Genomic DNA, 26,640 nt, shown 5'->3' with positions numbered 1-26,640 from the left:
CAGTGGGTTCAACAGCTGCTGCCGGGTCAGAACTAAAGTCTCATGTGGACCCTCACTTTATTTATGGCTTGTCATAACACATTTACATAAACCTGTATAAACCATGAAAGCTTTGACCTTCCACAGTCTTTTTATGCATTTATTTGGGGGAGGGGGATTATAATACTTGAGTAAGTGTAACTGCAGGTTGCCTTATTAAAGTGTTGTTTTACTATATTATATTGTGTTTTATTTAGTCAATGTTTTATTTGGATTTAATTATTGCCTTTTATTTCATATTTTCTCCATTTTATGTCTCCTTTTTTTTCTTTTACTTACATTAATTCAAAGTTTTACCCCATAATTAAATGAACACACACAGGCAGGCATCTGTCTATCTATAAGTCATTATATTCAATGTGATGAAAGTAAATGCAAAGCATCCTCTCTTATCTAACAGCATCCAGTTATGTAACGAGAGGGAGAGAAAAAATCTGCAGAGGGAGAAGAGGAGGAGCATGAGAGAAGGGAGAGGGAGAGATCCATATAAGGGTTAGACTGATATCTGGGTCCATAAAATCCATTGAATGGATAGATATACTTTATTGATCCCAAACTGGGAAATTATTCGAAGAAGAACAGATTACATTTTCTGGTAAGAAGCTCAAAATACAGAGAGGGCAGAATGAAGTACTTGCATATGAAATTTGCTACATTTCTGGATGTATACTTTTTGGTGCCTGATTAATTACAGCATAACTAAAAGACGAAGAAGTACAAAATATCCATCAGAATAGCTGAACCAGTCAAAGTTGGTTCTGTATGACGCTGCTATGACACTGTGAGTGTGTGTGCGTGTTGGGTGTGGGTGGGAACCTCCTCCTCCTCCATGTGAAACAAAGCTCCAGCCTACCTCTCTCTCCCTGCCTCTCTCTCCTTCCAGATCCATCTGTACCTCTCCACCTTCCTCTCCTCTTCCCTCGTCACTGCAGCATCCTCCTCTTGCTCAGCCAATGGCCTGTTGGGAAGCAGGACCATGTGACCGACAGCCACCAATACTACTCCAGCAAGCACCGGCAAAAAGAGGGGAGTGTCCCTCTCCCTCCTCCTCTGCCTCTTTCTCCTTCTCTGTGTGATGCAGGTGGGGTGTGTGGCGGAGAGCTCCATGGAGGGGAGAAATCCGTCTGACAAGATCTACCACATTCCTGCTGCAGATAGAAGGCTCTCCACCCTTTAATCCTACCTCTCCCTTTCTCTCCTGGAGAATAGAGTGGAGAATGAATGGGGAGGCGATGGAGGGGAACCCGGCAGAGCAGGAGCAGCATGCCGGTAACGGCTCCCACCTCCCTCCCCCTCCCACCATCACGCCGGCCATCCCTCCCTACGTGAAGCTGGGTCTGACAATCGCTTACACCATCTTCTACTCTCTTCTCTTCGCCTTCATCTATGCCCAGCTCTGGCTCGTGCTGCGCTACCGCCACAAACGCTTCAGTTACCAGACAGCCTTCCTCTTCCTGTGTCTGCTCTGGGCTGCTCTGCGCGCCCTCCTCTTCTCCTTCTACTTCAGAGACTGCGTAACAGCCAATGCATTGGGACCCTTCACCTTCTGGCTTCTCTACTGCTTCCCCGTCTGCTTGCAGTTCTTCACGCTCAGCCTCATGAACCTCTACTGTGCACAGGTGAGGGGGATACACTGGTACAGGTGAGGGAAACACTGGTGAGAGGTGGTTTGGATTGGACTTCGGAAAGATTGGTCTTCTGTAGCTCAGAACACCAGAAGACTTGACAATCGTCTTGAGGTCTGGTTATTAAAAACCTCTTAAAGGCTACTGGACCCCTGTCTACAAATAAACATTTGCTGTAAATAGATCTTTCTGCCTGGGGAAATGGGTATAAAATGTTGCACAAAACATTGGGTATACTTCCATTGAATCTTAAAGTGATGGTACAAAGAAATTGAGAGGATGGCTTGATGATGATCAGTGGTCTGTTGCCTGATTCTCTTACCAGAACAAGTCTTCCTGACTCAGTGGTCTCATTGTGACATAGCAACAACCAAGTGCCATCTATTACTTTTAGAATGAAAGCTTCCATCCATCTGGAAAGGCCTTGCAGTGATTAGCATCTCAGCTAAACTTCTCAGTGTGGACGTGATGTCTGCTCTAAAATGTTCTATGGATCCGACACCCGACCACATTCACAGGTGTGTCCATCTGATAGATCTTTAGTGTGCAGGCAGGCATTGTTCTAAGCCACACACTAGATAGATAGATAGATATTCTAAGTTTAGGAAGATCAAGCGTTTGCTTTGAATGTTGGCATAAATTTGGCTTTTTTAAAGCAATGATCTCCTGCAGATTTGTGGCCAAGGTTAAATGTGTCATTTTAAATTCTCATTGGCAATTGCTCATATTGCTATTGCACAGATTGTATTGGGTGATTACAGTCCATAATATTTACCGTAGGTGGTTTTGGCAAAAATGGCATTATGCAGCACATGATGACACTAAGTGTTTCCAAGAACTCGCTGCAGCCTATGTGAACCAGTGAGAGGATTTTGAAGTGATGGCTTTGGGTAAACCAAGCATCAGAGTTGAATAGAAGCATGGCAATACATACAGCATGACAGACAGTTACTGGATGGAGATGGAGATTTCAAAGACCCACTGATGCAAAGTGTACATGGAAGTTCTGGGATCAGATCTCAGTATCTGGATATAACTAAAAAAACTACATTTCTTAAAGCTACAGTACGCCACCATTCTTTTGCACCAGTGTGTTGTCATTCATACAGTTTTTTTTGTTTGTTTTTGTTATCCTCAAACAGCTTTGATGTTTCAACAAGTCATCTGACATCATCTATAACCTAAAGAGAAATAAGGGTGACTGCAGTGTAACCAGATTCAGCACCAACTATTGCACTCTATCCATGCGTCCAAAACTGTCAGATTGTTTGCATGTGTATGATCAAACTTTTCAAAATTTTTCTTCCCTCTCACAGGTTTATTTCAAAGCAAAGTCCAAGTACGCACCAGCACTGCTGAAGTACAGGTAGCGTCCACTACAAACTCTCACTGTCTGTGTTTACAGCTCATTTGTAGGATGTTTCAAGTGAATCTGTTTAATTGTCAAAACCCTGAATATCAGAACCTCTGTGACAAATTACAACTATATTAAAACTATAGTAATCCTACAAACCTAAACCAGAACACTTGACCAGATTGGACCTGAGTTCCAAACCGCCCTCTTTCTGTCTCTCCTTCACTAGGCTCCCTCTGTACCTGGTCTTCCTGGCTATCAGTCTTCTGTTCCTGGTGGTCAACCTGGTTTGTGCGCTGCTGGTCAAGATGACCTCTGCTGATGTGAAGACCATCGTCCTGGTGAGGGTCACCATCAACGACAGCCTGTTTGTCCTCTGCGCCATCTCACTGTCCATCTGCCTCTACAAGGTGGCCAAGATGTCTCTGGCTAACATCTACCTGGAGTCCAAGGTCTGTGCCTGGGGGGAGCAAACACACACATGAGGAAGGTGGTTTGGAGACATTTTGACAGTTTTATTAGTTTGATGGCAACTACAATACATTTGCAGGTAGAATTTGTATTATTATCATTGGTGTTTTGATATTGATCACAAGGACAGGCAGTGGTTGAAGCAGCATAGCGGACTGGCAACATAAAGAACATAAAAGACAAATAACAATGGTGGCTTAAAAGGAGGGGGGTGTAAAAGGAAATTAGGTGTGATTCAGCTGTTTGTCTTTGTGGTAGCCACACTTGATAGCTAATTAGTGCAGACCGAGTTTGTCGCCTATAGCAACGCATGCAGACAGAACTGTAGGTCCTGAATTGCCCTGAAAGCTTGGATGATTTGATTGGTCCTTCACTTCTGTAACACATTCATGTTCAACATGTAACTCATGTGAATTCACCCGCCCACACATCCGTGAAGTACAAGGCCGTGTTGTTGTGTTCGCAGCCAATGGGTGTTGCCAGTTCAGGCCTGATGCGGTTGACCAATCAGAACAGAGCAGGCCATTCAGGAAAGATGATGGTCTGAGAACAGATAAAGTCATCAGCCTTCAATCAGCTGATTGAGCCTTTCACAAAGACTTGGACATTGACAGGATGTTTGACCTAATGGTAAATTGCCACACCGGAACTATTTCATTAAACTAATGAGTCAGGGCTAGCAATGTAGAAAGTTAGTAAAACAGCAATGTGTTAACAATCAACAAAACCTAAATGTTAAAATCAAACTATAAGTTAATTCTTACCTTCAAACTTAAAAGTTTAGGGTTTAGAGCTAAAAGATCCTGATGTTGTAGGTCCATCAGAGATTACGGTGGAGTATCTACTCTTTCTGATGGTTAACCCTTCTGGCAAACCACCCAGAGCCTCAAAGAATGAAGATAATAGGAATGAATGTACAACAAAAAAGGCATAACCAGGTATCTATTGTTGTTTTTCATGAACTCTATTACTCACAGGAACCCCTCATACGATAAATTCATTCCGATGGTATCTGTGATATGATCGCTGTAATTGTATGTGCAGGGGACATCGGCGTGTCAGGTGACTCTCATCGGCATCATGGTGGTGTTGCTGTATGCATCACGCGCCAGTTACAACCTGGTGGTTCTGGCTCTCACCGACATCGAGGCCATCAACTCCTTCGACTACGACTGGTACAACGTCTCCGACCAGGTGAACCAACTGTTGTGATATTAGTATAGTGTTGATGATGGCCTTACCTCAGGACATTTTAGGTGATGGAGCATATGTGCCTTTGACCTTTGACCTTTGTGTCTACAGGCTGATCTACGGTCATCTCTGGGGGACGCAGGTTACGTGGTGTTTGGAGTGATTCTATTTGTCTGGGAGCTGCTGCCCACATCGCTGGTCGTCTTCTTCTTCAGGGTCCGCCGACCACCTCAGGACAGGGTCAGTCTGTGTTTATGTGTGTCTGTGTGTACCTTTGACCTTTGTACTGCTTACTATTGGGTGCAGATAATAAAATACACATGGCTTACAGAGGTGCTAATTATTAAAAACCTGGGGGAAAAATCAGTTCCCCAGTTCCAGATCGGATTTATGTAACGGATATTAATAGTTGTAAGGATACTTTTCACTTTACATGGCAATCCTTGCATATTAGCCTTGTAGTGGATGCAAGTGAAAACAGAATAAAACAAAAACCAAGCATTTCTTTGACGCACAAACAAAACATAAATCTATGACAGCTACAGGAAAAACAAACAATACTATAAAATAAGCCAATACAGCATTTAAACTGCCTCCTCACTCATAGAGAAGAAAAAGTGATTATTATACAACCCTCCCAGAAAATATGAAAAAGGCAAATTTACCCTCTGGCTGTTTATTTTCCCCCGTGGATGGTTTTAGAAATTATAGACACAGTTTGTCAGTTATGTCTAAAACCTCTGATTCAATAAAACACACAAAGTACGGGTGTGACTGTGTTGTGTTGTTATCTGGTTCGCTCAGCCTTCCTCTTTGCTCCGTGAAAAGTCTTCATTCATTCATTCGTTCCATTTACACTTTGCATTAACATGTGACCTTGTTATCTGAATAACATATCTGCATAATGAGAATGCTACACTATCGGCTAATGCGCTATGAAAAATGCAGCCAGGATTAAATCCCATAAGAAAAGGTAAAGGTGCCATCAGTGGATGCCTAAATAAACAAATCAAAGAGAAATTACACAGACACACACACACATTCAATCAGATGCTGAGCTCTATTCTCATGACCCTGTGTATGTGTGTGTGCGTGTGTACGTGTGCAGAGCACAGCTGGGATACCAAACCACGTGCTCTCCTCCAGAGGATATTTCTTTGACAACCCTCGGCGGTATGACAGTGATGACGACCTGGCATGGAGCATTCCACCCCACAATGCCTCAGCCAGGTAAGAGCACTTCACTTACAAGCCCACACAAAGTCTTCTCCCTTTTCAGTCTAAACAATTTGAACATTAACAATTAAATACAATACCAGTAGAGTTGCTGATGCTTCGGTTTCTCTCTCAGCCTCTCCTCAGACTGCTATGATTGGGGCAGCCGCCACAGCAGCTTCACCGTGCACACCAACAGCGACGAACAACGCCTCACTACCACCACCACCACGGAGGAGCTGTACCCTTACCCATGAGGCTACTCTCCACTGTACCACGCGTCTTCAGCATCACTCTGCACTTTGGCTCCATCCCTTCTCGTGTTTGTTACAGTATCACTAACATAGAGGTTAGAGTTTCCTGTAGAGATTTTAGAAAAAAGAATATAATACGGGGTTCCTACACATTCCCAGACAGTAAAATCTAATTTATCTTCAAGGTTGTTCTTCACAACAACAACAAATCATGAGCAACACTATCACTGCCACACTGGTGTAGTCAAGTATTGAACATGTGCTGCAGTGACTGGAAACAATCCCACAAAGCAGCAATGAGACGCAACTTTTCCAAAACTATAATTCAATTCTGAAGCATATGTTTGGCTGAAAAAGCAACATCACAACTCAATCAAAGTGTACATATTACCTCACATGCAATGCTGAATGTGGCCTTCGGCACCAAATTCTGCATTTGTAGTGATTGGAGACATTGGAGAGTGTGTAGGAGCCGCCGTTTGTGAAACTTTCACAGTGTGTGAACAATATTGTGTATTTGAGAATGTTTATTGAAAATGTGGAGATTATTTTGTTGAGGATTAGTTGGTTAACCAGACAAAACAAGTTATTATTTATATGTATTATTATTATCATATATATTTATCATCATATAATCATTCATCTTTGTTAGACAATGTCCGTACAAATTCGGCCTAACTCAAGCTAACCAATTCAAGACTAAATGATATTTCCTGTGTATGTGAAGAACACACACACATGCTTCACCATGGAAAGGGGTGAAAACGTGAGCCGGGAGAATTGAATGCGACTTTTCCCCAAACTCAACTGACTCTCTGGAATCATGGACACTCTAAATTGGCCATAGGTGTGAATGAGTTCATCTGATTGACTTCCCAAACTATTGATGATTGATTCAGCTTTGACCTATCAAGTCGTTCCCAACATCAATCACCTCCAGTGTTGACTTCAGGGGTTTGTCATGGAATCTCAATGTAACATTTTAAACCTGATCCAAGCCGGATGTGCTCTTGAAATGATGGCCTAATTCAATGGAGCTCTAAGTGAACATCACAGTCCCCACAGGTTCTAACAGTCACCTCAAGCTGTGATTCAGGTGATAGGATGGATGTCAGATGTTCGGCTCTCTTGCAGGTGATGACTGTGATTAAAGTCACAAGTGGATTAGCAAAATTCATAATGAAGTCAGACGAATACGTTGATTTGAACGTGCCGTGTGTAAAAATACAAATGTATGCACATCAACAACTTCCTAATTCTGGTTCTACCAAATCCAGTGGAATCCAATCGAACTGAACGAACCAATAAATTCATTCTTGTCCTTAGAAATTCTGGAAATGCTCCCCAAAATCATCTTTGTTCAAGACATTCATACATATGTTCTTTTTTTGTAGTGTGTGGCAAAGAAACAACAGTCTGGCACACGATAAGCCTGTAAATTTACCACAACTTGTGCACACTGACTGATTTGTAGTGATCAATATTTTGTCAATTAGTCAAGTGGACATCTAAATGCACCCTGAATCATAATGCTACATATACTGTAAAAATGATTGTGAAATCATTGAAGATGTATTCATACATTTTACTTTCAAGAATCCACAACATGATCATGCTACCTTTTAAAGACGTAAAAGATCTATTTATTTTTACACAAATGTAAAGAAGCTTTCAAACTTGTCATCACTGACATCAGAAACAATCAGAACATGTCGTTGTTGTCGTCATGGCTTTGCTTTGCAGTGTACACGTTTGTTTCTGTATTCTAGCAGAGAAAAAAAAGCTTGATTTCTATATTTCTAATGAAATTAATGGTTTTTTATTTATTTGTACAGCTCAGAGTCTCACTGAAATGTTGGATTTTGTTGTTCAGATTTTTGTGTATGTAGATGTGTTTTGTGAGGTGTTGACACACAAAATAACACTTGAAATAAAAAAGGCCAAATCCTGATTATCACACAAAATTGGTGTCTTTTACATGTTGAAACCAGAGTAATGCCACTGCTGCATTCTGTAGCTGAATCCCCTTTGTGTATCTTGGGGACTTTTCTATCCTACTTCATGTGGTCCATTTCAGAAAGTCATAGAATGTATGAGTAAGCTTATCAAACTTATCGCACATCATCAAACTTACAACACATCTTCAGATGAACATGTTAAAGGTTAGCATGTGGTTGTGTGTGCACGATACTCACTCCCCTGCTGAGCCGTGTGAAGGAAGCACATCTCCATATCATGTGAAGCGTCTGTTGCCGTAGTTCCGTTTGCTGCATAGACTAAACACCAGGGGGCGTCTGTTGTCCCCTGTTATGAAATTAAACTTCCTGTTTTCCTTGTCACTGCAGTCACTAAACATGTCATGACAAATGAGCAGGGTCAGCTTTCTATAGGTCTGATATCCGCCATAATACAATTTTGAAAATAAATAAATACAGAATTCATTGATGTTCAGAAATATTTATTACTTTTTGCAAATAAATATACTTAACAAATATACACATCAATATGGCTGCAATTATATATCTATAGATCTGAAAGCAAGAGAAAAAAAAACATTTTCTTCAAGAAACCAAACGTTAGACAACTTAAAGCTAAAGAGCGTGAAGAACCTGAAGCTGTTCTCTCAATTGCTAAAAAAATTCGCCCACAAATAGATCTCACACACACACACACACATACACTATACCTGCTGTTCGCATGCGATGCTCAGACAAAAGGCGCGCACACAGAGACAAACATTCTCTCTCAAACACACGCACTTCGGCAAACACACCAAAGGTGACAGCTGACTGATCGCGTGTTCTCTCTCTGAGAAAAAAAAGTCTAGATGTACATCTTCTTCCCTTAAGCAACATTTTATCTCACCACTTCCTGTAGCTGCAGCAGCTTCCTGTGGTGCCTTTTGTTGGATTAGCCAGACTTGCCAGTGACTTTAATGCATCAACAGAAACCAAAAACATCAACCAGTGTCAATCATATGGGACACAAAAACCTTGACTGCTCCAATCAGAACAGATCAGAACAGGCAGGCAAGGAATCAGTTAAGTTTAAGATAAATCATAGACAAACAAAACTAAATATAATTAAATAAAGGCAACATAAAATACTCTATGGCTAAACATCTAAAACGTCTCACTAACCAACCAAATGTCAAGATTACTTGTAAAGCTGAAAGCAGCTGTGGTGAAGTTTCTCTAATGGCCACCAGGTGTTGTGCCAAATAAATTCCAAAAATTGTGGGTGTATTTCATAAAACAAATAAGAAAAAAATCTGGTTAACATAATGATGTGTTACATCGCACCATGATCATTTCTACTCATTCCTAAAGCTGACCTCATGTTAATAAGCAGATGTGATGTTAGTGTAGCAGGTAGAAAGCATTGATGCTATTGTAATTTCATTAAGTTCACGTAGTTGCAAAATTGTTTAATTGATCTATTTTTGCTATGACAGTAGAATCTTTCAATTTCAACAAAGTGACTGAAAGGCTTTAATGTAGTTGATAATGATTACTAACACATGTAATTAATACAGTTTAAAACATTACCAATATTTCATACCGCAGAAGTTTCAGATTGAAAACCTTAATTTAGCATGACAGTGTTTCAGGGCAAACGCTTTAAAACCTTGCTGACGGGCATTTATGAATGGGGGAAATCCTCAAATTAATGTGTCAGTCTGGGCAGAAAGCGCTGTACAACCAACAACCGTTATGCCTGAATGTTACCACTGTCTTACTGTGTTTGCTTCAACAGAGGCTATACTATGGTCATGTCCTCATTTGCTTGAAAGTACACCGTCGTGCAAACATTGAATTTCATCAATATGAAATCTGGATGATGTTGTGCCTATCGTCACTGGCTTTTACCTGAGACACACCTGTACAACTGACTTTAAGGGGTTTTCATTGTTTTGTTTGTATAGCTGTATATTTACCATGATTTGGTTTTATGAATTATCCCCAATGGAAGCAGGTTTGGAACACTAACCAACATAGATTGTATGAAAGGCTCCATCAGGATGAGGAATAGCCACAGGAGCGTATGTCGGATGTCTGAGGAAACTACATCACTGGCTCTATTTTCCAAAATTTCCCTGTCATTGAAGTTGGGTGGGACTGCAGGTAAGGAAGTCACAGAAGGAACCCATGCAGTTCCTCCACTGGATAGTTCCAGATTAAGTAGTTGTACACTCAGTTTAAATTATTATTGTAAAGAAAAGTGCGATATTCGTGACTGATACGAGACTCATTTCTTGTCATTTACTGTAACAAGTAAAAACTGGGATTATCTCACTTCATTGTCCTTGCAAAGAAAATGCATTGAAGACTAAAATTTAGACTTAGATTAGATTTTATGATTTTCTTTAAGTCTACAAATCCTATAGGAATCACCTTTGTGTTGTCATTGTGGAAGATGGAGGAAATCCCTTCACTCAAGGACTCTTCAGCACTGTGCCAAGTCCTGTGCTCGCCATTGCAGCTCTACTCCAGCTACGTTTGGAAATAGTTTATACAGCTCAAAGTCATCAGTGGTTATGTGAATAAATTAAGTTCACAGCGTTCAATCGGCAAATGCTGTCACAGACCTTCAACAAAACAAATCCTCCAAATATGGATTAATTAAAGTTGTGCTTTGAGACAGCATGGCCAAAGCAAACACAATGCTGACAAAAAGCGCATTTTTTTCTACAAAACCCAGCAGAGACCAAATAGAGACACATCCATTCATTCAATAACGCCAACACTGACTAGATTACAATCCAATAATCAGCCATTGGCATCACGTTAATGGACATTCTAGTATGGAATCAAATCATCATCTATTATGTTATAGCTGCAAGTGTTGATCTACACACACACATATGCACCGACCTCCAAAGTGACACGGTGACACAAATGCTGCATTAATTCTTTCACATTTCTTTGACTTTCTGTTTTAAAACATCATGTTCTAAAGTCATTACTCTAAAGCTTCTGGCCCAACTTTCAATGTTCCGAATGAATAACAGTAGGTACAAAGTTCATCGGTCATTTTTGGTGTCTCATAAGGAGAACAGAGCTGTTTGCTATCTCGATGGTCTCTGCATTCACTCCCACACAGCAAGCAACGTTTTCATCCAAAAGCCACAGTGGCTATAAAGGAGGGGATTGGGTGTTACAGGTGTATCCACTAACTAGAATCAGTTGGTGGGTAAATCGTTTTCTCTTTGAGTATGTGCGTTGTTTTAGGGTTGATAGTATCTTGACCTACAATGGAGCTATAACGATGTTGAAGTGATACATTTTGTGTAACTTGGCCTTGGGTGATGCATAAGTTACTGTCACACATACACAGTTTATCCAATCAGAGCACAGCACATGGTGGGAGGTCACCAGTCCAGTGGACATTAAAGCAGGAAGAAGACATCATCAGCAATATGGAGGTGTTTTGCTCTGACAGATGAAGGTGTGACACACTGAACTCAGCGCTTGTATTTTTGAGATGAAGCTCATTTGAAGGTGTGTCTATTGTCGTAACTGGTGTACTGTGCATAGCCTTACTGTTGGTTGCAGTGTTTACATTGGAGTTAATTCTTAACATCTGTGTGATTGAATTATTATTTTCCACGCATGTACTTACACATGTAGTTAATTTGTGCCATAGATGTATTGGCCTAAATTACTGATGGAATGTTATCTGCTGGACATTTTCAAAATTGCGGTGACAATGTCTTACATTATTGCTTAGGAATAATACAGTTTTTGAAATGCTAGTTCAGAAAAAAATGCAAACCCCCCCGAGGCCAGCCCTGACATGGTCCGAGTTTTTGGTCCAGATTGTCAATCCTTGTAACAGATTTAGCTATAAACCCAATTTAGGGACTGGATTCCTACACTGCTTGTTCACACAGTCTTAGTAAGTTATCCGATATGCAACCACAAGCGCTGTAGTGACAGTAACTGTTGCCTTGTCTGAACAAATCAGCTCCTAAACCTACCGACTGTGGCAAAAATCCACCAGCGTGTGGCTAGTGGAGATTTCACTACTTGCATCTGGACACACACACAAAGCAACAAACACACATAACTTCTAACTATCTGAAATAAATTACGGCTGAGATTTTGAACACAAGCAGATTGGCCCCAACTCTCAGGCATCATTGGAGAAAAACAAACTTAAGTGCAAAAACAAAACAAAAATACAGGCAGCATGGTTTTGATGCACTTTTGTCCGGGCCAACGAGGGCCAGCATGGCTCAACTAAGTCCTTCTGTCGGCAAAAGACTTCTTACATCCTTAAGGGAGGGTCATAAAGGTGGCATGAGGTCCAGATCAGGTCCCTCGCAAACGTAAAATTCAATGTGATGTGACATCAGTAGAGGATGAAGATGAATGTCTTTTGAAGAATGAGTTTTTCCCAAGCTCTTTTAACTCAAACTCAGTGTCTTTTGTCCCACCAGCTTACAAACTGTCCATCAGCTGGATCAATAATCTCAACTCTTCACACTGAACGCAGTGTATCTTAATTTGCTGCTTCCAGGCTGTCAGCACGTCCATCACTCACTGTGACATTTAGTCATTTCCATCAGGTTGTTGAAAGTCACCACTGAGACAACTTGGTACTTTTAAACAGCGACTTGTTAAACCGAAATGTAGTGAAATCACTAAATGTCACTGACAAGAAAACTTAAATATAAAGCCTTGTGTGAAGTTTTCATACTCTCATAATTTTGACAAAGGCAAGATAATGACTTAAATGTTAACAGCTAATGGGAAGAAGAAAGAAAAGGGGCAGAACAGGCCTTGCAGATAAGGGGGGAGAGGGGGGGATAAGACAATTGCAGTTCCCCATGGGCTGGTGTCAAGTTGTGGTCAGGATGAGCATCTGTTACCTGTGCTCATTCAAAAGCGTGCGGAAACGGTTTAGCTGGTGTATACTCGTGGACAACCTAGAGAAGTGACAAGGGACAAGAAAAGTGGTGGTAAGATAAGAGGGAGAAACATGGCAATGAATGCAGAAAGACAAATAACACAGAGAACCATTATACAAGACAGGCATAACTCTTGTATTATGACACTCAATATTCAAACCATAAAGCATTCACATTTTGACATGAAGTGCAACAGTGCATTTTTACCGACAAAAAAGATGGTACCTAAAAAAGGTGACGGGATGAGAAGCTGTATTGTTGTGATGTCTGGGATATCGCATTTAGGTCAAACCAACGTGTTACAGTGATCAAGTTCACATTCCAGATTACTCAGTTGTAAATAATATACTTTTCTTTCATTTATTATGTATCCAGTCTGATCGGTAGGACATGTAGCTTGTTTCAGAGTGTTGAACTTACCTGCCAAAGCCATTCAATAAGGCCACTATCTCCTGTCGTGTCAGCTGGAAGCCCTTGGATGGGCTGTGTTCAGGAAGGTTCTTGATCTCCTTTTCAGAGAAGAGGATCTTCAGAGCCGTGCCCAGGCCCTCGGTCTGCAACAATACAGAGATGTTTTGTGCATAGACAAAGCATGAACTCGGATCAGGCATAATCACTCAATGTGAACTAAGTACACAGGGCAGAACCGTGTGCCAACGACACAAAATACAGCTAATTCTGGAGCACTATTGAAGAATTTCATCACGTCACATTACCACCTAAATACCTCAGGTATTTGGAATACTCACTCAAAAGCTTATACGGTAGGTTGCTTAAAAGCTCAACAGCAAACATGTAAAAAGTGTGAGACACCAACAGTGGAAGGGCACTATTGCGTACCTGTAGTTTTCCCCACAGTCGACATTTACTGCAGCCCACACAGTCCATGATTCGTGAGATGTTTTTAAAGTGGAGACGGAATTCTTCCTGGTGGAACAAAAGAGAAAACACAAGAACGTTACAAGCTCTCTCTTGATTGTGGAAATTATTGATTAGATATTGGTTCATTAATTCTTAGTGGTAGAAGCACACGTTTTGAAAATACTGGATTCCTGATCAATTACATTCAGCAGTTGACTTGTTCACAGGTTGTTTGCTTCACTGCTCAGTTAAATAAAGGAGACACTTGCTCTGTCAAAACCACATAACACAAACACTTCCTTTCCCTTCCATTAAAACATAATAGATGACAATCATATTGAAGTGTACTTTCACCTTTAATGTTTTGGCTTCTATTTTTTGGCCAGCGAACATGGACTTCTCATCAAAGTGCATTGGGAAAGTTCTGCAAAACAAACCGAAGAGTGAGTACTAAAATCAGCACTAGAATCACAGAAAGTATGGGAGATTTCTTGAAATGAGTATTGCTCCGATTTGATTAAATAACCTTGCCGATATCATATGGTATTCAACTCATGCCGAGTGATAATCTTTCTTAGGAGTCAATTCGTTCACAATTAAAAACAGTTTTAGTTGACAATATGCTGTCAGCTAGATTCGAACACTTTCTAACCCTGAATGTAATCAAATTCAAGGCTATTCAAACCAATAAAAAGACTCTTGTTAATCTTACTTGATCTCTTTGAAGACCTGAAGTAGCAGAACCTTGGTGCCACTGTCCTCCTGGACATTTCCAGTGTATAGGTTGATAAAGGCACGTTCAAAATAGGGTGCCACTTTGTAGAGCGCCCGCAGCTCAATCAAATACAGGAAGTACAGATTCTTCAGCCGCCGAGTGCCCTCACCCTTGGTTTCCATGATGTCAAAGCGCTGCCGAAACTCCTGAACATTTGGGCCCCACAGTGGTTTACCCCAACCCTCTGAGGAAGCAAGACAGCACATCTCCATTATATGCCATGAAGTTGATACTGTTATCCAAAGATGAGAGTAAAAATGTTGTTACATAACGTTACAGTTCTATGTGAATTTAAAGCTTAATAACTAAAAAGTCAGAGAAACATGGCTGACCACACCTCAAAATTAGGCTTACAACTGTGATCATTATTCCAATAGTTTGCATCACAGACATTAATAACTTCAATTTAATGAAAAAACAAAGCATTAAGTGAGTTGGTTCCTACATGAGCGCTCTAAGCTCTTGGTCAGTCAGTGTGCTTGGAGCTGAAGGGGAGGGGCTGTCAGCAGCTGAGTACACACTCAGGTTTGTCTTTTCTCGCTACCTTTAATCTGCATCACAACAGCTCAAAACCTAAATCAATACATAAACATGCAAGGTTTTTACATTGCGTGGTTTATAACGCCCCCACAAACAGCTCAAAGATCAACCAATCTGCTCTTGCAATAGTGTTTTGCAATACACAAACACCAATCTATTGGCTGAAACAGTTGTTAACCAAATCTGTTCAGCATTTCCAAAGTTGCAGTCAATATCTACACAGGCAGGAAGTGGAGGTCATTTGGAGGCTCAAGCGGCCTGGAAAATATAGGAATTGCATTTACCAAACCAGTGGTTTACGCATCATTAGATGTTTCTAAGCTTCCAAACACGGGTAGCTTTGCCTATTTAATTTACATTTTCATGGGGAAGGGTGTGGTGTGAGAACAAATAAATGGTTCTCACCTTAAGTTTTAAGGTGTGAGCAGGCTGTTTACATGCTGTAATGACTTCAGTAGTTTTTTTGTTCATTTCTCTGTATGTTAATGTAAAGTAAAGTGGTTTCAAATCTAATTTTCCTACCATCCAACAGGTACTCTGCACTCAGGTGGATGTTGATACTGCTGTGGAGGCCAGAGATGAGCCGGTAGAAAACCCTCTTCTCTAAACACAAGCCTAGAAGGACAGAGAGAATAACAAAAATAAAAAAGAATGTAATGTAAAAATGAGAATGTGTAATGAGACAAATTAATTTTCCATCTTGAAAATGTCATTAATGAGATAATGGCCAATGACAAGCAGGAGGAGGAACTCACCTTCAAGCCACTTGTAGAAACCTTCTCCTGCACAGAAATCAAAAAGAAACATTAAGAGCACATCAAAGTTAAAAATAAATTTGTGTGAAAGCTTCTGAAGTTACACTCACCGTCATCGTCTCCTGAAAACAAGAGAGACAGAGAGGACAAAGAGAGAAACAAAGATCTGTTACACCTTTTCTAATAATAGACACAATAAAGAGATGTATCTTAGGAAGAAACGGAAGGCCTCTATCTTAAGTTTGGCTATGTCGAGTAATAACAAGAGTATAGATTCTAATCATCTGTAGGCAATGGCACCAAGCTGCTGTCAGGTCACACAAAGAGCAACAGAATATGCTTCACCATGAAGAAGAACGTTCATGGATAGTAAACATTTTAAAAAATAGATTAAAGTAAAAAAAAGATTCTGCCCAAATTCATGGTGGGCGTCAGTAAAATTCCACGCAAAAGGAAAAAGTAAGCCGAGCTGCTATTGAATTTCAGAGTAGTAAAACGGGGAAGGGGGGATGGATACTCACCCCTGCTGGGAGCCAGAGGGTTCAGAGGTCGGTACACTGATCTGGGCCTTCAACAACAACAAAAAGTGATGTTAATAATGCTCACTGTCACGGCCCATACAGACATTTCAAATGGAGCATCTCATAATAACATACTATTGTTTCCTATCAATTCAGGATTTGAGAACTGTGCTGTCCCCTAAACTGACTTGGTCTGGTGATATGTTTGCATTTTGTTTACTATGTTTAATAGTATACATTGTGACGACAGAATAAGAAGTAATGGAAACAAAAATTACTAAAACTACATTGACTCAAGCGTCTTTCTCTCACTGCCTGCTCTCTCTATTCTAGCAATCGTTTATAAAATCTTTTAATCACACAAAAGTAGGAAATCACAAGACAACATCTCTTAGCAACCGTCGCTGTCTGTGGTTTATTGAGATGATAAGAGCAGGTTTCCAGGAAATAAAAAGACCTGGTCACTTCTCACATTCTAGCAAAACTCATCAAGATTACCGTCCTTACTAAAACCTTTTATGACTTCCGAGATCTTAATGTCTACTTAACATGTAAATGATACAGATTTCGGTTCAGTAAGAGAACAGTGAATGTTAAATAGTCTATGAAAAGAAAAGCTTAAAAACGGTATGCGTGTGTAAGACGGTGAGTGTGAGAGACTTTGTGCAAATGTGTGTTTATGTTTGGCTCACTTAAAGCAGTTCTCCTCATAGATGCTGTTCCATACTCTCCAGGCTGAAGGACCCTTGTAGCCGGTGTATCGCTCCGGGTTCAACAGCAGGTCCACGTACTCGGCATCTGGAGAGGTTTCATCTGAAAACACACAGCCGACAGAATGAGAAACTTTGTTTGACTGAAACCATTATTATGTGCTACTTGTTCTCAGAGACGAGACAGGGAAGCAAAGAGGATCAGTGAATGCTCATGGTGCTGGGTTGGAAGAAGCTAGCAATCCAAACTGTTTGACCAGCAGCCTTGTGTCCTCATTGGCTGCAACTCCTCATTGCTGGTCACAAGACATTTCACAGAAAAATTTGGAATGGAAAACCTCACCGTCCAGCTCACAGAAGTGATCCTGAGCATCGTCATGACGTGCCCAGTCAGCAAAAGCCTCTTTACTCTGGTTACTGCAACAGAAAATACAAATTAGCTTTACAGCGAGAAGTACAGTTGTTGCACAGGTATACATGTGTGCAGTCAAATGGACTAAATGCACTCAAATGTGTGAGCCAGCTCCTCCTGTCGGGATGTTGTTGGATATGTGACATTATGCCACTCGTCTGGCAAGCCTGTGTAACCAAACATGACTACCACCTCTCCAGCAGATGTCTGTATGCAAGTACATAATTGCTAACCAAGGAAACTGTCCACTGTCCACATATCATTCAGAGGTTGCAGTTGGCAATGACATGTTGTGAAAGGTGCACTAAGATAATGCTAAAACACAAACCACAGAAATTAGTGAGGCAGAGGCAAGGCAGCCAAACGAGACCCGGTGTGAGCGTCATAATCTTCAGCACACACTTGTAGCTGAATCTGGCAATGACCCTTAGCCTAAAAATGACTCATTTCCTGAGAGCCAGCAGGTCATGGAAAACTTTCACTTCTGATCTAAATATCGCGGACAAGAAATGCTAAAACATAATTTAATGGAATTTGAACTTTGTCGACTTTGTAACAATTCATATTTTAATACAAGATCTTAATGGAATCATGGCTATTGCAAGGTATGAAGAGACATGTATTGACTAATTTGCTGTCTGAAATTACAAAGAAACTTAAACCTTAAACCTGCAGTTATGTAATTGTAACTTTTATTATTGCAACATGGTGGGAACCACCAGCAGCTGTTTGTTAAACATTGGTAAATGTTCTACTTGGCTTCACATTGCTATCAGTTGTGGTATCATGCTTTCTAATTTGAAAATGAGATGTGGCAGTTGTAACGGTGAAAGTGCCTTTGAAGCAAATACAACAGAAAAAAGGAGCCCAGTGATCTCACCTCAGGGTGCTGTTAATGGCACCCAGCTCATTCGCCTGCTCACAGTCAGTAACATCAGATTTGGTGTTGGCAGCCTGTGAATACTGCAAAATGGAAAGATATGCAGATGATTAGTGAAAGGAATAATTACAGCAACTGTAAGTGTGACAAGTGTAATATTTTGCCTTATGGCTTATTAACCAGATCCACTCAGATAACTATTTAGATGTTTTTGTTTTGATGGTTCACATTCATGTTCGTATGTAGGATAGGCGTGTGAAAAGAACTCAGCTGTAAAAGACCTCACATGTGAACATTTACAACCAAAATAATTAAAATTTCTGTGGCATATAATGAATATTTCTTGTGAAAAAAAGGAGATGTTCGCTTGGATGGAAGTTTCATCCTTCTCCTCATCTTCATTTCTCCACTGACCGCAGTCGCTGTTGTAGCTATCCTGTTATTTCCATACTTCAGGACAATATCCTGTCCCATACTCCCACTCATTTACCACAGAGGTAGCATGTCTCTAGTGTGACTCCACCACAGATAGCCTGTGCATTGATTGTTCACAACAGGGATGTGTGACAATAACAAATGCATCAACTAAGGCTAGGTTATCGGTACATAGTATTTATTATGAGGCCCAGCTTTAACCTGCAAGATCAACATTTTACACCTCCCAAAGTCTGAGCTACAGCTTTAGACATTGTCATCATACTGCTGAGCTGTGCAGATATTTCAGTCTACTTAGATCCCCTAACTCAAAAGTGTAACTGCTGATTTTCCAGGCTGGTTGCCAGTTAAGTGGACTTGACCTCCAAGAAAATAAGTCCAGATGTCCAAACACTTCTACTTCATTGCAGGACAAACATGAGGCACAACGCCAAGTGCTTTCTGGCAAACAGCTCTGTGCATACATGGAAACTATCAGAGATAAGCTGAGTGCTGGGAGGTTTTAGGCAGTGTGTGTGTGTGTGTGTGTGTGTGTGTGTGTGTGTGTGTGTGTGTGTGTGTGTGTGTGGTAAAGCTTCCATGAATCGGCTGCTGAGACAAAATGTGCTGGAACAAATGCAGCTGCTCCTAAACTCCATTAAGCAAGCAACAGTAACCGATCAAACAAACTGGAGTCTGGAGATTAACATGTAAACGCCATCAGACGCATGGTTCAGCTCTTTTGTCTTTGTCCACGGAGAAACACTCCAGAATTCTCCACCACAGTTTCTCCACATATTTGATAAAACTGTGCCACGACTTTGCTGTGGTGCAGAACAGTCTGCAACCTAAATGTGTTATGCGTGTCAGTGCTCAAACTCAGAGAATAAAGTGGATCAATAACCTTAAGTGCTCACATAATTTCTGTAATTATACTCTGTTGTTGTATATATGTGTGTGATATCAGCCTTGACACTTAATAATTACTACTAAATATTAATTATTAAATTACTAAATAAAACTTAGTATTCATGTTGGATTCTATGTCTCCAGTCTTACCTTGTTGTAATTTCCAGACTTAATTCCAACAGGGATCTTACTCTGTACAGAAAGAAATCCAACAGAAACAGGAGATATAACAGATATAAAAGAGAAAACGATATTTTATTTAGTTAATCATAATAAAATTGTGTCAGTTGACTGTGGTAACCAAAACGTTTCTGAGTTTAGTACCAACATGTTACTGCTAAACATTAGCGAAATCTCAAATCAAGTAACACTACAGACAGTTGACCTCTGACCTCTGGGCAGGGCTCCACATGGCAGTCTTTGATGGAGCAGTGACCATCATCAGGCCAGAAGGGACACGGGCGCTTCAGATTCACCTACACAAAGAAAAGGGACATTTGAGATTAAAGTTCTTTTCTTGTGTTTGCAATTTCTGCAACTGTTACCGTCAGTGTATGATTAGGGACAGTCCTAAAATAGTCCTAATAAAATTATATAAAAGCAGAAACTCTGACAAGAGTGTGAAGGCGTTGTGAAATGTCACTGATGTTACATTTCATGTCTTCTTTAGGAGTGTTGCAATTTGAATCTTTTAACATTAAAATCAATCATCATTTGTATTTATAAGGGCTCTCTTCAAGGGCATTTGTTTACATTTACCCTGTTGATACATGGTTTCATTCAACGCAATGCACATAATCGATTTAAATACAACACAAACAAGGGTCAAGTCAGGAGAGAACAACCGTAAGTGCCATGAAGCTAATTTTCAGATGTGGTTGGAAGAACTGCGTTTTGTTGAGGGCTGCGATATAATTTATTACATATATGACGTAAATAAAAGGCGGCACTATTGGCATGCAGCTTTGTTTCCCTCCCAGTGCTCTATGCTGGCATGCCAGCTGTGTGCTAGGCTAAGTGCTTAAGAGTATGTGGTGATGGGGCGATGTGCAATGCGGGGCGAGCAGAGACTTGACCCATAAACAAGCCACACGTCTGCACAAATCCCCCAAACCCTGAGAGTGAATAGGGATTTTGCTGCCTATGTTGCCATTCACACATGGTCTTTAGTATGCATTACCTCATGTGCAACATGTTCATTGTGATTGGCTACCATCTGCAACAGATAACACGGTGGTAAAAGGGGTCCAGTGCGCTGCCCAAGTGTGATTGAGATATTGCATCTATCATGGACTTTTATTGCCGCTGTCAGTTTTGCGTTTACTCAGCTTTGAGCAGGAACAGCAGCAATTAGGGCCCTACAGTCTTAATACCATTTATCTCATTTTAATCCATGAAATGGTTTGTCAGATAAATCCATAAAAAATGTAAAAATTATTAAACATGACTCATTATTATAATTTAACATGGTACTTCACAACAGTGATTCTCAGTGTAAGTTAAAACACGCATTAAAATATCTTATTATTAGAGGCAATGACCGAAACGAAAGAGGTTCTGCTTCTAATATTCACATAGCTCATGATGATTTCCAATCTCACTGTCATATTTATTAGGAACACAACTGATTTTCTTGTTAATATTCCATGAATGACCTATCACAATGTTTACACACACACACACACACACACACACACACACACACACACACACACACACACACACACACACACACACACACACACACACACACACACACACACACACACACACACACACACACACACACACACACACACACACACACACACACACACACACACACACACACAGTTTTATGTCTGGATCCTGCTATACTCTGGGCATCTTCTACATTGTGGAGGTCAGAAGTCCCTCAGCAACATACAAATCAGAGGATTTGCATTGAAAGCTTTTTGTTTGAGATTAGCATGGAGCCAAGTATCCAAAGTACCTTAACTACGAGCTCAAACGACAATAGTGTTAAGAAAATGGAATAACAACATGTGGAGACTTACTAATCAAAAATTGCCATCCAAAACAGCACTTATTCTTCTCCAATAAGTGGCTGAGGTCTTTAAAACAAGTGACACTTGTTTTAAAAGAATAACTGAAAAGCTTCTGAGGGTAAAGATGTCAATGCTTTTAAAAAGCTTTTAAAAAAAGCTAATGGTAGTGAAAGTATGCACAGGTGTAACTGAACTACGGTTAGACTGATACGACCTCTGTTGTGTGCTGTCACATTGATTTCTTTATTCAAACAGTGAGTGTCAGTGCATGTAAGAAGAGAGTGTAGCTGCTGCTCACCCTGTAGTATCTGAAGTAGTCTCTCTCAGTTAGTCTCTTGATGCGTGGGTAAAGCTTGAAGTTGTTGAAGACATCGATGCTTTCTACATCACAGAAGCAGTCATCTAGGACCCCTGTCAGCTAAAGGAAACAGACAGAGCAGACAAGGAGTTCAACTCTGTAACATGCAAAATATCAGACAATTCAATTTCTCAACACAGACAAACTTTAACTCATTTTAACTTTAATTACACAAACGACACACATTAAACCAGACAGCCTGGTAATGTTGGTTAGAAATTTCCAGTTTATTTTCCAACATCACTTGAATGCTTTGAATTGATTAGGTTGAACTTCTTTTATTTGATCATAGTCACAACAATTAAACATAACACTGAATGATTCTGTAATAATAATAATAATCACCACCGATGAACATGTTATCCATCTCCATTGAAACACATTATTGTCAGCCTATTTTTGGTTGTTTAAGTAGTTGCATCTATCCATGAAAATAACAGATGCATATGCACAATGAGAGAGAGAGAGAGAGAGAGAGAGAGAGAGAGAGAGAGAGAGAGAGAGACGTGCATATACACAATGTTTCAAAACTAATGTACAGAATCAGACATTCATACATCAGGACTGTTTCCACTTTCCTTGAATAGAAAAGACTGAGCTTAAGCAGGATGGATTTCTTGTATTTGGCAATGTGAATGTCTAGTCAGTGGGGTGTTAACACATAAATGAGCCATACAACTCATTAGGATTCTGTAATCATTAGGATTCTCTCATATTAGCAGTGTCAGTTGAATTTCAAACGTTTGTGTGTCAGAGGCCACTTTCTCCTTTATCTCAACTACCTGCTTATCCTTGGTCCCCAGTCTGTCGCAGGGCTGACACACAGAGACAGAGAGCTCGGTTATATTCCCATTCGCAGCTAGGGGGAATTTAGAGCTTCTAATTAACCTAAGCTACGTGTCTTTTGCATGCAGAGAAGGAACACACCCAGACACAGGGAGGACATGAAACATTCACACAAAAAGGCCCACGTTGGAATTTGGCCTGTATAAGCCCTTAAAGTCCTTGTGTGAGCGTACCGTGGCCTTGGCCTGTCTGGGGAAGCGTGTTGACTCAAAAGCCACCCTCTCAGTTTCTTTCACAATTTTCTGGGTATTACTCAATGAGTTTCAGCAGCCACACTGTGACAGAAGTCATCCTGTCCATCTGTGTGTGAGTAACATGTTCATCTGCAGGTCCACCTTCTGCTCAGCTACTAACCCCAGAACATCCACCTTTCCTATTTTCACAGCCTGAGACAGACAAACTGAAGCCTACATACATAATACATCCAGGGCTTTGTGAGGACGTACTGTGCTGATACCTGAGCCTGTGGTCATACAGAATTCAGAGCTGATCAAAACAAACAGTGCACATCCAGGATGAGCTGCTGATATGTTACACTGGGTTTCAGACAACTGTGGCTGACCTGGCTAAATGAACAAAGAAAGAAATGTGATCATTTTAAGAAGTTCAGTAAATTGACATTCTGGGTGGGATGTCAACACCAGCAGTACGTACTAATGAAGGTTTAGCTGTGCCTCATCATCCATTTGTTTGGTCAGCTACATACAGGGAACCAACCACGACTGGAGTAGTTTAGACTGCAATTTAAACACTCACAGTGTATGGTCTATATGGCAACATGACACGATGCTGGTGCACACACTGAACCTTGGACCAGTGCCGTCAAAGAGCTTTGTCCATTGTCATTTCAGATTCAAACAGCATGGTAGTCACCACAAAAATATCAACACAAAAGAACATGGCAACATAACATGGGTTTGGCATATTGTGCTGGCCAGTATGAGGAAGATTAATAGAAACAAGAGAAATAATGCAAACATAAAATATTTAAAACAGCTACAGTCATATTCCTATGAAAGTTCATGTCTGATACTGATGACTGTGTCATTTAGCCATAAACAATAATTACAACACGTAAAACAGGTAAATCCAGGTCTCCTTTTTTTCCGCTGAGTGTTATTTACAATGCATGTGAACATTCAAGCGCAAAAACAAAAGACAACGAACTTCTTTTTCTTGCCGATCCACCTGTAACATCCTCCCCCTGATATTTCACCCCTTCAACCCAGCCTCATGTTGTACACGTAGAAGCATTAACATTAGGTAAATGTTACATGACTTTTGTGGAGATTCGTTCCCTCCAGCTAAATGTCATGTACTTCCACTAAATTACGGGGACAAATTAATCCCCGACAATGAGAAAAGTCCGGCAGCCACACTGACGCTGGTCATTCTGTCGGCCTCCGCTGCGTGAGTACCATGTTCATCTGCAGGTCCACCTTCTGCTCAGTTACTGAGCAACACAATTACATTTGTGTGCAATAACAATAAAGGCAAAAGGACGATCACTGTGAGCTGTTCATGTAAATTAAATCAAGGTGCAGGTTTCTGAAATGTTAATTTTGCAGTGAAAATAACAATAACAAGTGACAATCCAGAATTTAACAAATAATTCAAACTTTTTAAATTGCATCTATGGCTCAAGCTACACATGAAATCTGACTAAATAGTGTAACTTAAGAAGTGTGTGATTTAAATGAGGAAATATCTATTCTAGGCCAAACATTTTTTGCCAATATATCTGGATTCCTAACAAATGAACTCTTACCCTACCATTCTACAACATTTTTATCTCAAATCCATATGTTACTCGTTGAGATAAAGTGTTGTTATCCAGGCAAAGCAGACAAATGAAAACACTGGACAAAATAGTCAAAATCTGAATTACAGCTAACCTGTAAGAACTGCAGGCCACTCGGTACCAGGAAAAGCAGGAAGAAGCAAATTCCAATCAGCATGCTACCGACTGGTTCCACTTGTCTTTTCTGCTGTAGTTCCTTCCTTCAAATGCAAACTTCCTCTCTGTAGACTTGACAGCAGTTTGTGACAGCAGCAGTGTGGAGCTGAGCTGTCAATATAACCCTCCGGCCCCATGCCTGTCTACGCCTCGCCCACAAACAACCAGCTGTCACGCGAAGCTCCGCCCCCGTCCGGAACACATCGTCTGTAGTCCGCTGAGCAAACCGCGGCGGTCGTCAAAGCGACTCGCTCAAAGACATGAAAACTACAAGAACCATGAGGAGGAAAAGAGGCGGGAGCTCGGCCACAGCCAATCCCAGTACACCACGCTTTTCTACACACTGGTGGAAATAATGCACACTTCAGAGGAAACTCGCAATTTCCGTATTTTAGAAACGTGATTGTTTAACACAGACAAGCTACCTCGTGTTTTGAAATTGCCAAAAGCATAACTAAATGAAAAAAGTGTAACTTTCAGCGAGGATCTCTGAAACGTAGCACAAGCGCGGTGACGTCACATTAATATGACAGTAGAATATGCTAGATTTCTTGAATGGAGGTGTTTGTTTCGTGTTGCCACGTTTGAAATCACACAAATGTTTGAAATAGTAATGACTTGTGAATACGTGTACACATACACAAATGAAGCGGTACTTACATGGCAGAAGCAGCTCTGGTCAGGGCTGTTTGACGAAGGTTCACTCGTTTGCTCGCTGTGCTGCGTTTTGGCTTTTCCGCTGTTTTGATGAAACCAGCCCAGAACAAAGTTCCCGAAGCACCAGGCCAAAAGTAAAACGCCGAACGCTTGCAAAGTTACTTTCCACATAACTGACGAACTGGTGGTACTCCGGTGCAATAAACCCAAATGTAAATCAGTGTGTAACCAGTCAGCTCCGCTTATTTAGTTAGTACGATAGCTTCGAGGCTAGCTAAGGATAGCATCCGCAAGCTAATGCAGACTATAAAATAACAGCGTATCGCCACCTGGAAAGACTAATACTTGAGCGTCTTCACAGTTCGACTTTGTAACCCCACCGAGGAAACATGTTCACCCCGTAAAGACGTTCCATTGCTTAAGACGTGTAACGTCATTTGGAAGTTTCAGTTCGCCATGTATCCTACCAGTGCCAAGCTAGTCATAATACAAGCGTTCTTCATTTCCGTTTGGAATCTTCAAAATAGTAAACGTCGATTTCAGGTCAAATCAATATAGTTAAAAATAATTACCGGAAACAAAATTAAGGATTTACAAAACACAACGTATGTGCGGTTCATATTCCGTCAATTCTATCTCATGCTCATAAAGGCTTTCATTGTAAATCAAACCAGAATTTGGTCACGATAAGGGATAGTTTTTAAATAAACTTTGGGACAGCTAAACCATTGTTAGATTCGTGCCACTAGGTGTTTGAATTTGGATGCAAAATGTGTGTGTGTGAGTGTGTGTCGCTTTTGTCATTTCTGTTGCGAGTGGTGTCACCTGTTGGCTAAATGAGGAGCGTGCGGTTAATGCCTTATGTAACCACTTTCATGTTAGCCATTAAACTCAATTTTGGCACAGATCTAAATTGGAAGTGTAGGGACACAAATAAATGCAATGAATAGTGTTCT

General features: G+C 40.6%; 2 protein-coding genes across 3 annotated transcripts; one reads left to right on the top strand and one right to left on the bottom strand.

Moving 5' to 3' along the window:
* Nucleotides 1-1,123: 1,123 nt before the first annotated feature.
* gpr137bb (G protein-coupled receptor 137Bb) lies at nucleotides 1,124-6,986 on the top strand. The gene is made up of 7 exons (XM_076145484.1): nucleotides 1,124-1,658; nucleotides 2,981-3,030; nucleotides 3,248-3,470; nucleotides 4,534-4,683; nucleotides 4,792-4,920; nucleotides 5,789-5,910; nucleotides 6,032-6,986. The coding sequence occupies exons 1-7, from the start codon at nucleotides 1,257-1,259 to the stop codon at nucleotides 6,150-6,152; spliced, it is 1,197 nt and encodes a 398-aa protein (XP_076001599.1). The 5' UTR covers nucleotides 1,124-1,256; the 3' UTR covers nucleotides 6,153-6,986.
* A 1,604-nt stretch (nucleotides 6,987-8,590) lies between these two features.
* ero1b (endoplasmic reticulum oxidoreductase 1 beta) lies at nucleotides 8,591-26,191 on the bottom strand. 2 transcript variants are annotated; one of them, XM_076145481.1, is made up of 16 exons: nucleotides 25,688-26,191; nucleotides 22,165-22,284; nucleotides 20,232-20,315; nucleotides 19,990-20,031; nucleotides 18,517-18,599; nucleotides 17,568-17,641; nucleotides 17,207-17,327; nucleotides 16,515-16,561; nucleotides 16,104-16,115; nucleotides 15,994-16,020; nucleotides 15,761-15,853; nucleotides 14,636-14,882; nucleotides 14,278-14,347; nucleotides 13,903-13,989; nucleotides 13,483-13,616; nucleotides 8,591-13,080 (listed from the first exon to the last, which is right to left on the bottom strand). In XM_076145481.1, exons 1-16 carry the CDS (start codon nucleotides 25,853-25,855, stop codon nucleotides 13,020-13,022), a joined length of 1,470 nt encoding a protein of 489 aa, XP_076001596.1. In that variant the 5' UTR covers nucleotides 25,856-26,191; the 3' UTR covers nucleotides 8,591-13,019. The 2 variants fall into 2 exon arrangements, with proteins under 2 accessions (XP_076001596.1, XP_076001597.1); XM_076145482.1 differs by lacking the exon at nucleotides 25,688-26,191 and adding an exon at nucleotides 24,966-25,135.
* Between the last annotated feature and the right edge of the window lie 449 nt (nucleotides 26,192-26,640).

Source organism: Genypterus blacodes, unplaced genomic scaffold (assembly GCF_046128005.1).
Source record: "Genypterus blacodes isolate CSIRO-AG114 ecotype Tasmania unplaced genomic scaffold, CSIRO-AGI_Gbla_v1 ptg000030l_1, whole genome shotgun sequence".
In the NCBI taxonomy this organism is placed as follows: domain Eukaryota; kingdom Metazoa; phylum Chordata; class Actinopteri; order Ophidiiformes; family Ophidiidae; genus Genypterus; species Genypterus blacodes.
This window is presented reverse-complemented; position numbering and strand designations above follow the sequence as displayed.

Coding starts and splice junctions, on each gene's coding strand:
- gpr137bb (XM_076145484.1), top strand. CDS start 1,257: ATGAATGGGGAGGCGATGGAGGGGAACCCGGCAGAGCAGGAGCAGCAT. Junction 3,031..3,247: donor CCAGCACTGCTGAAGTACAG/GTAGCGTCCACT, acceptor CTCCTTCACTAG/GCTCCCTCTGTACCTGGTCT. Junction 5,911..6,031: donor CCCCACAATGCCTCAGCCAG/GTAAGAGCACTT, acceptor TTTCTCTCTCAG/CCTCTCCTCAGACTGCTATG.
- ero1b (XM_076145481.1), bottom strand. CDS start 25,855: ATGTGGAAAGTAACTTTGCAAGCGTTCGGCGTTTTACTTTTGGCCTGG. Junction 22,285..25,687: donor ACCAGAGCTGCTTCTGCCAT/GTAAGTACCGCT, acceptor TGTTTCCTTTAG/CTGACAGGGGTCCTAGATGA. Junction 14,348..14,635: donor CAGGTCTTCAAAGAGATCAA/GTAAGATTAACA, acceptor TTTGTTTTGCAG/AACTTTCCCAATGCACTTTG.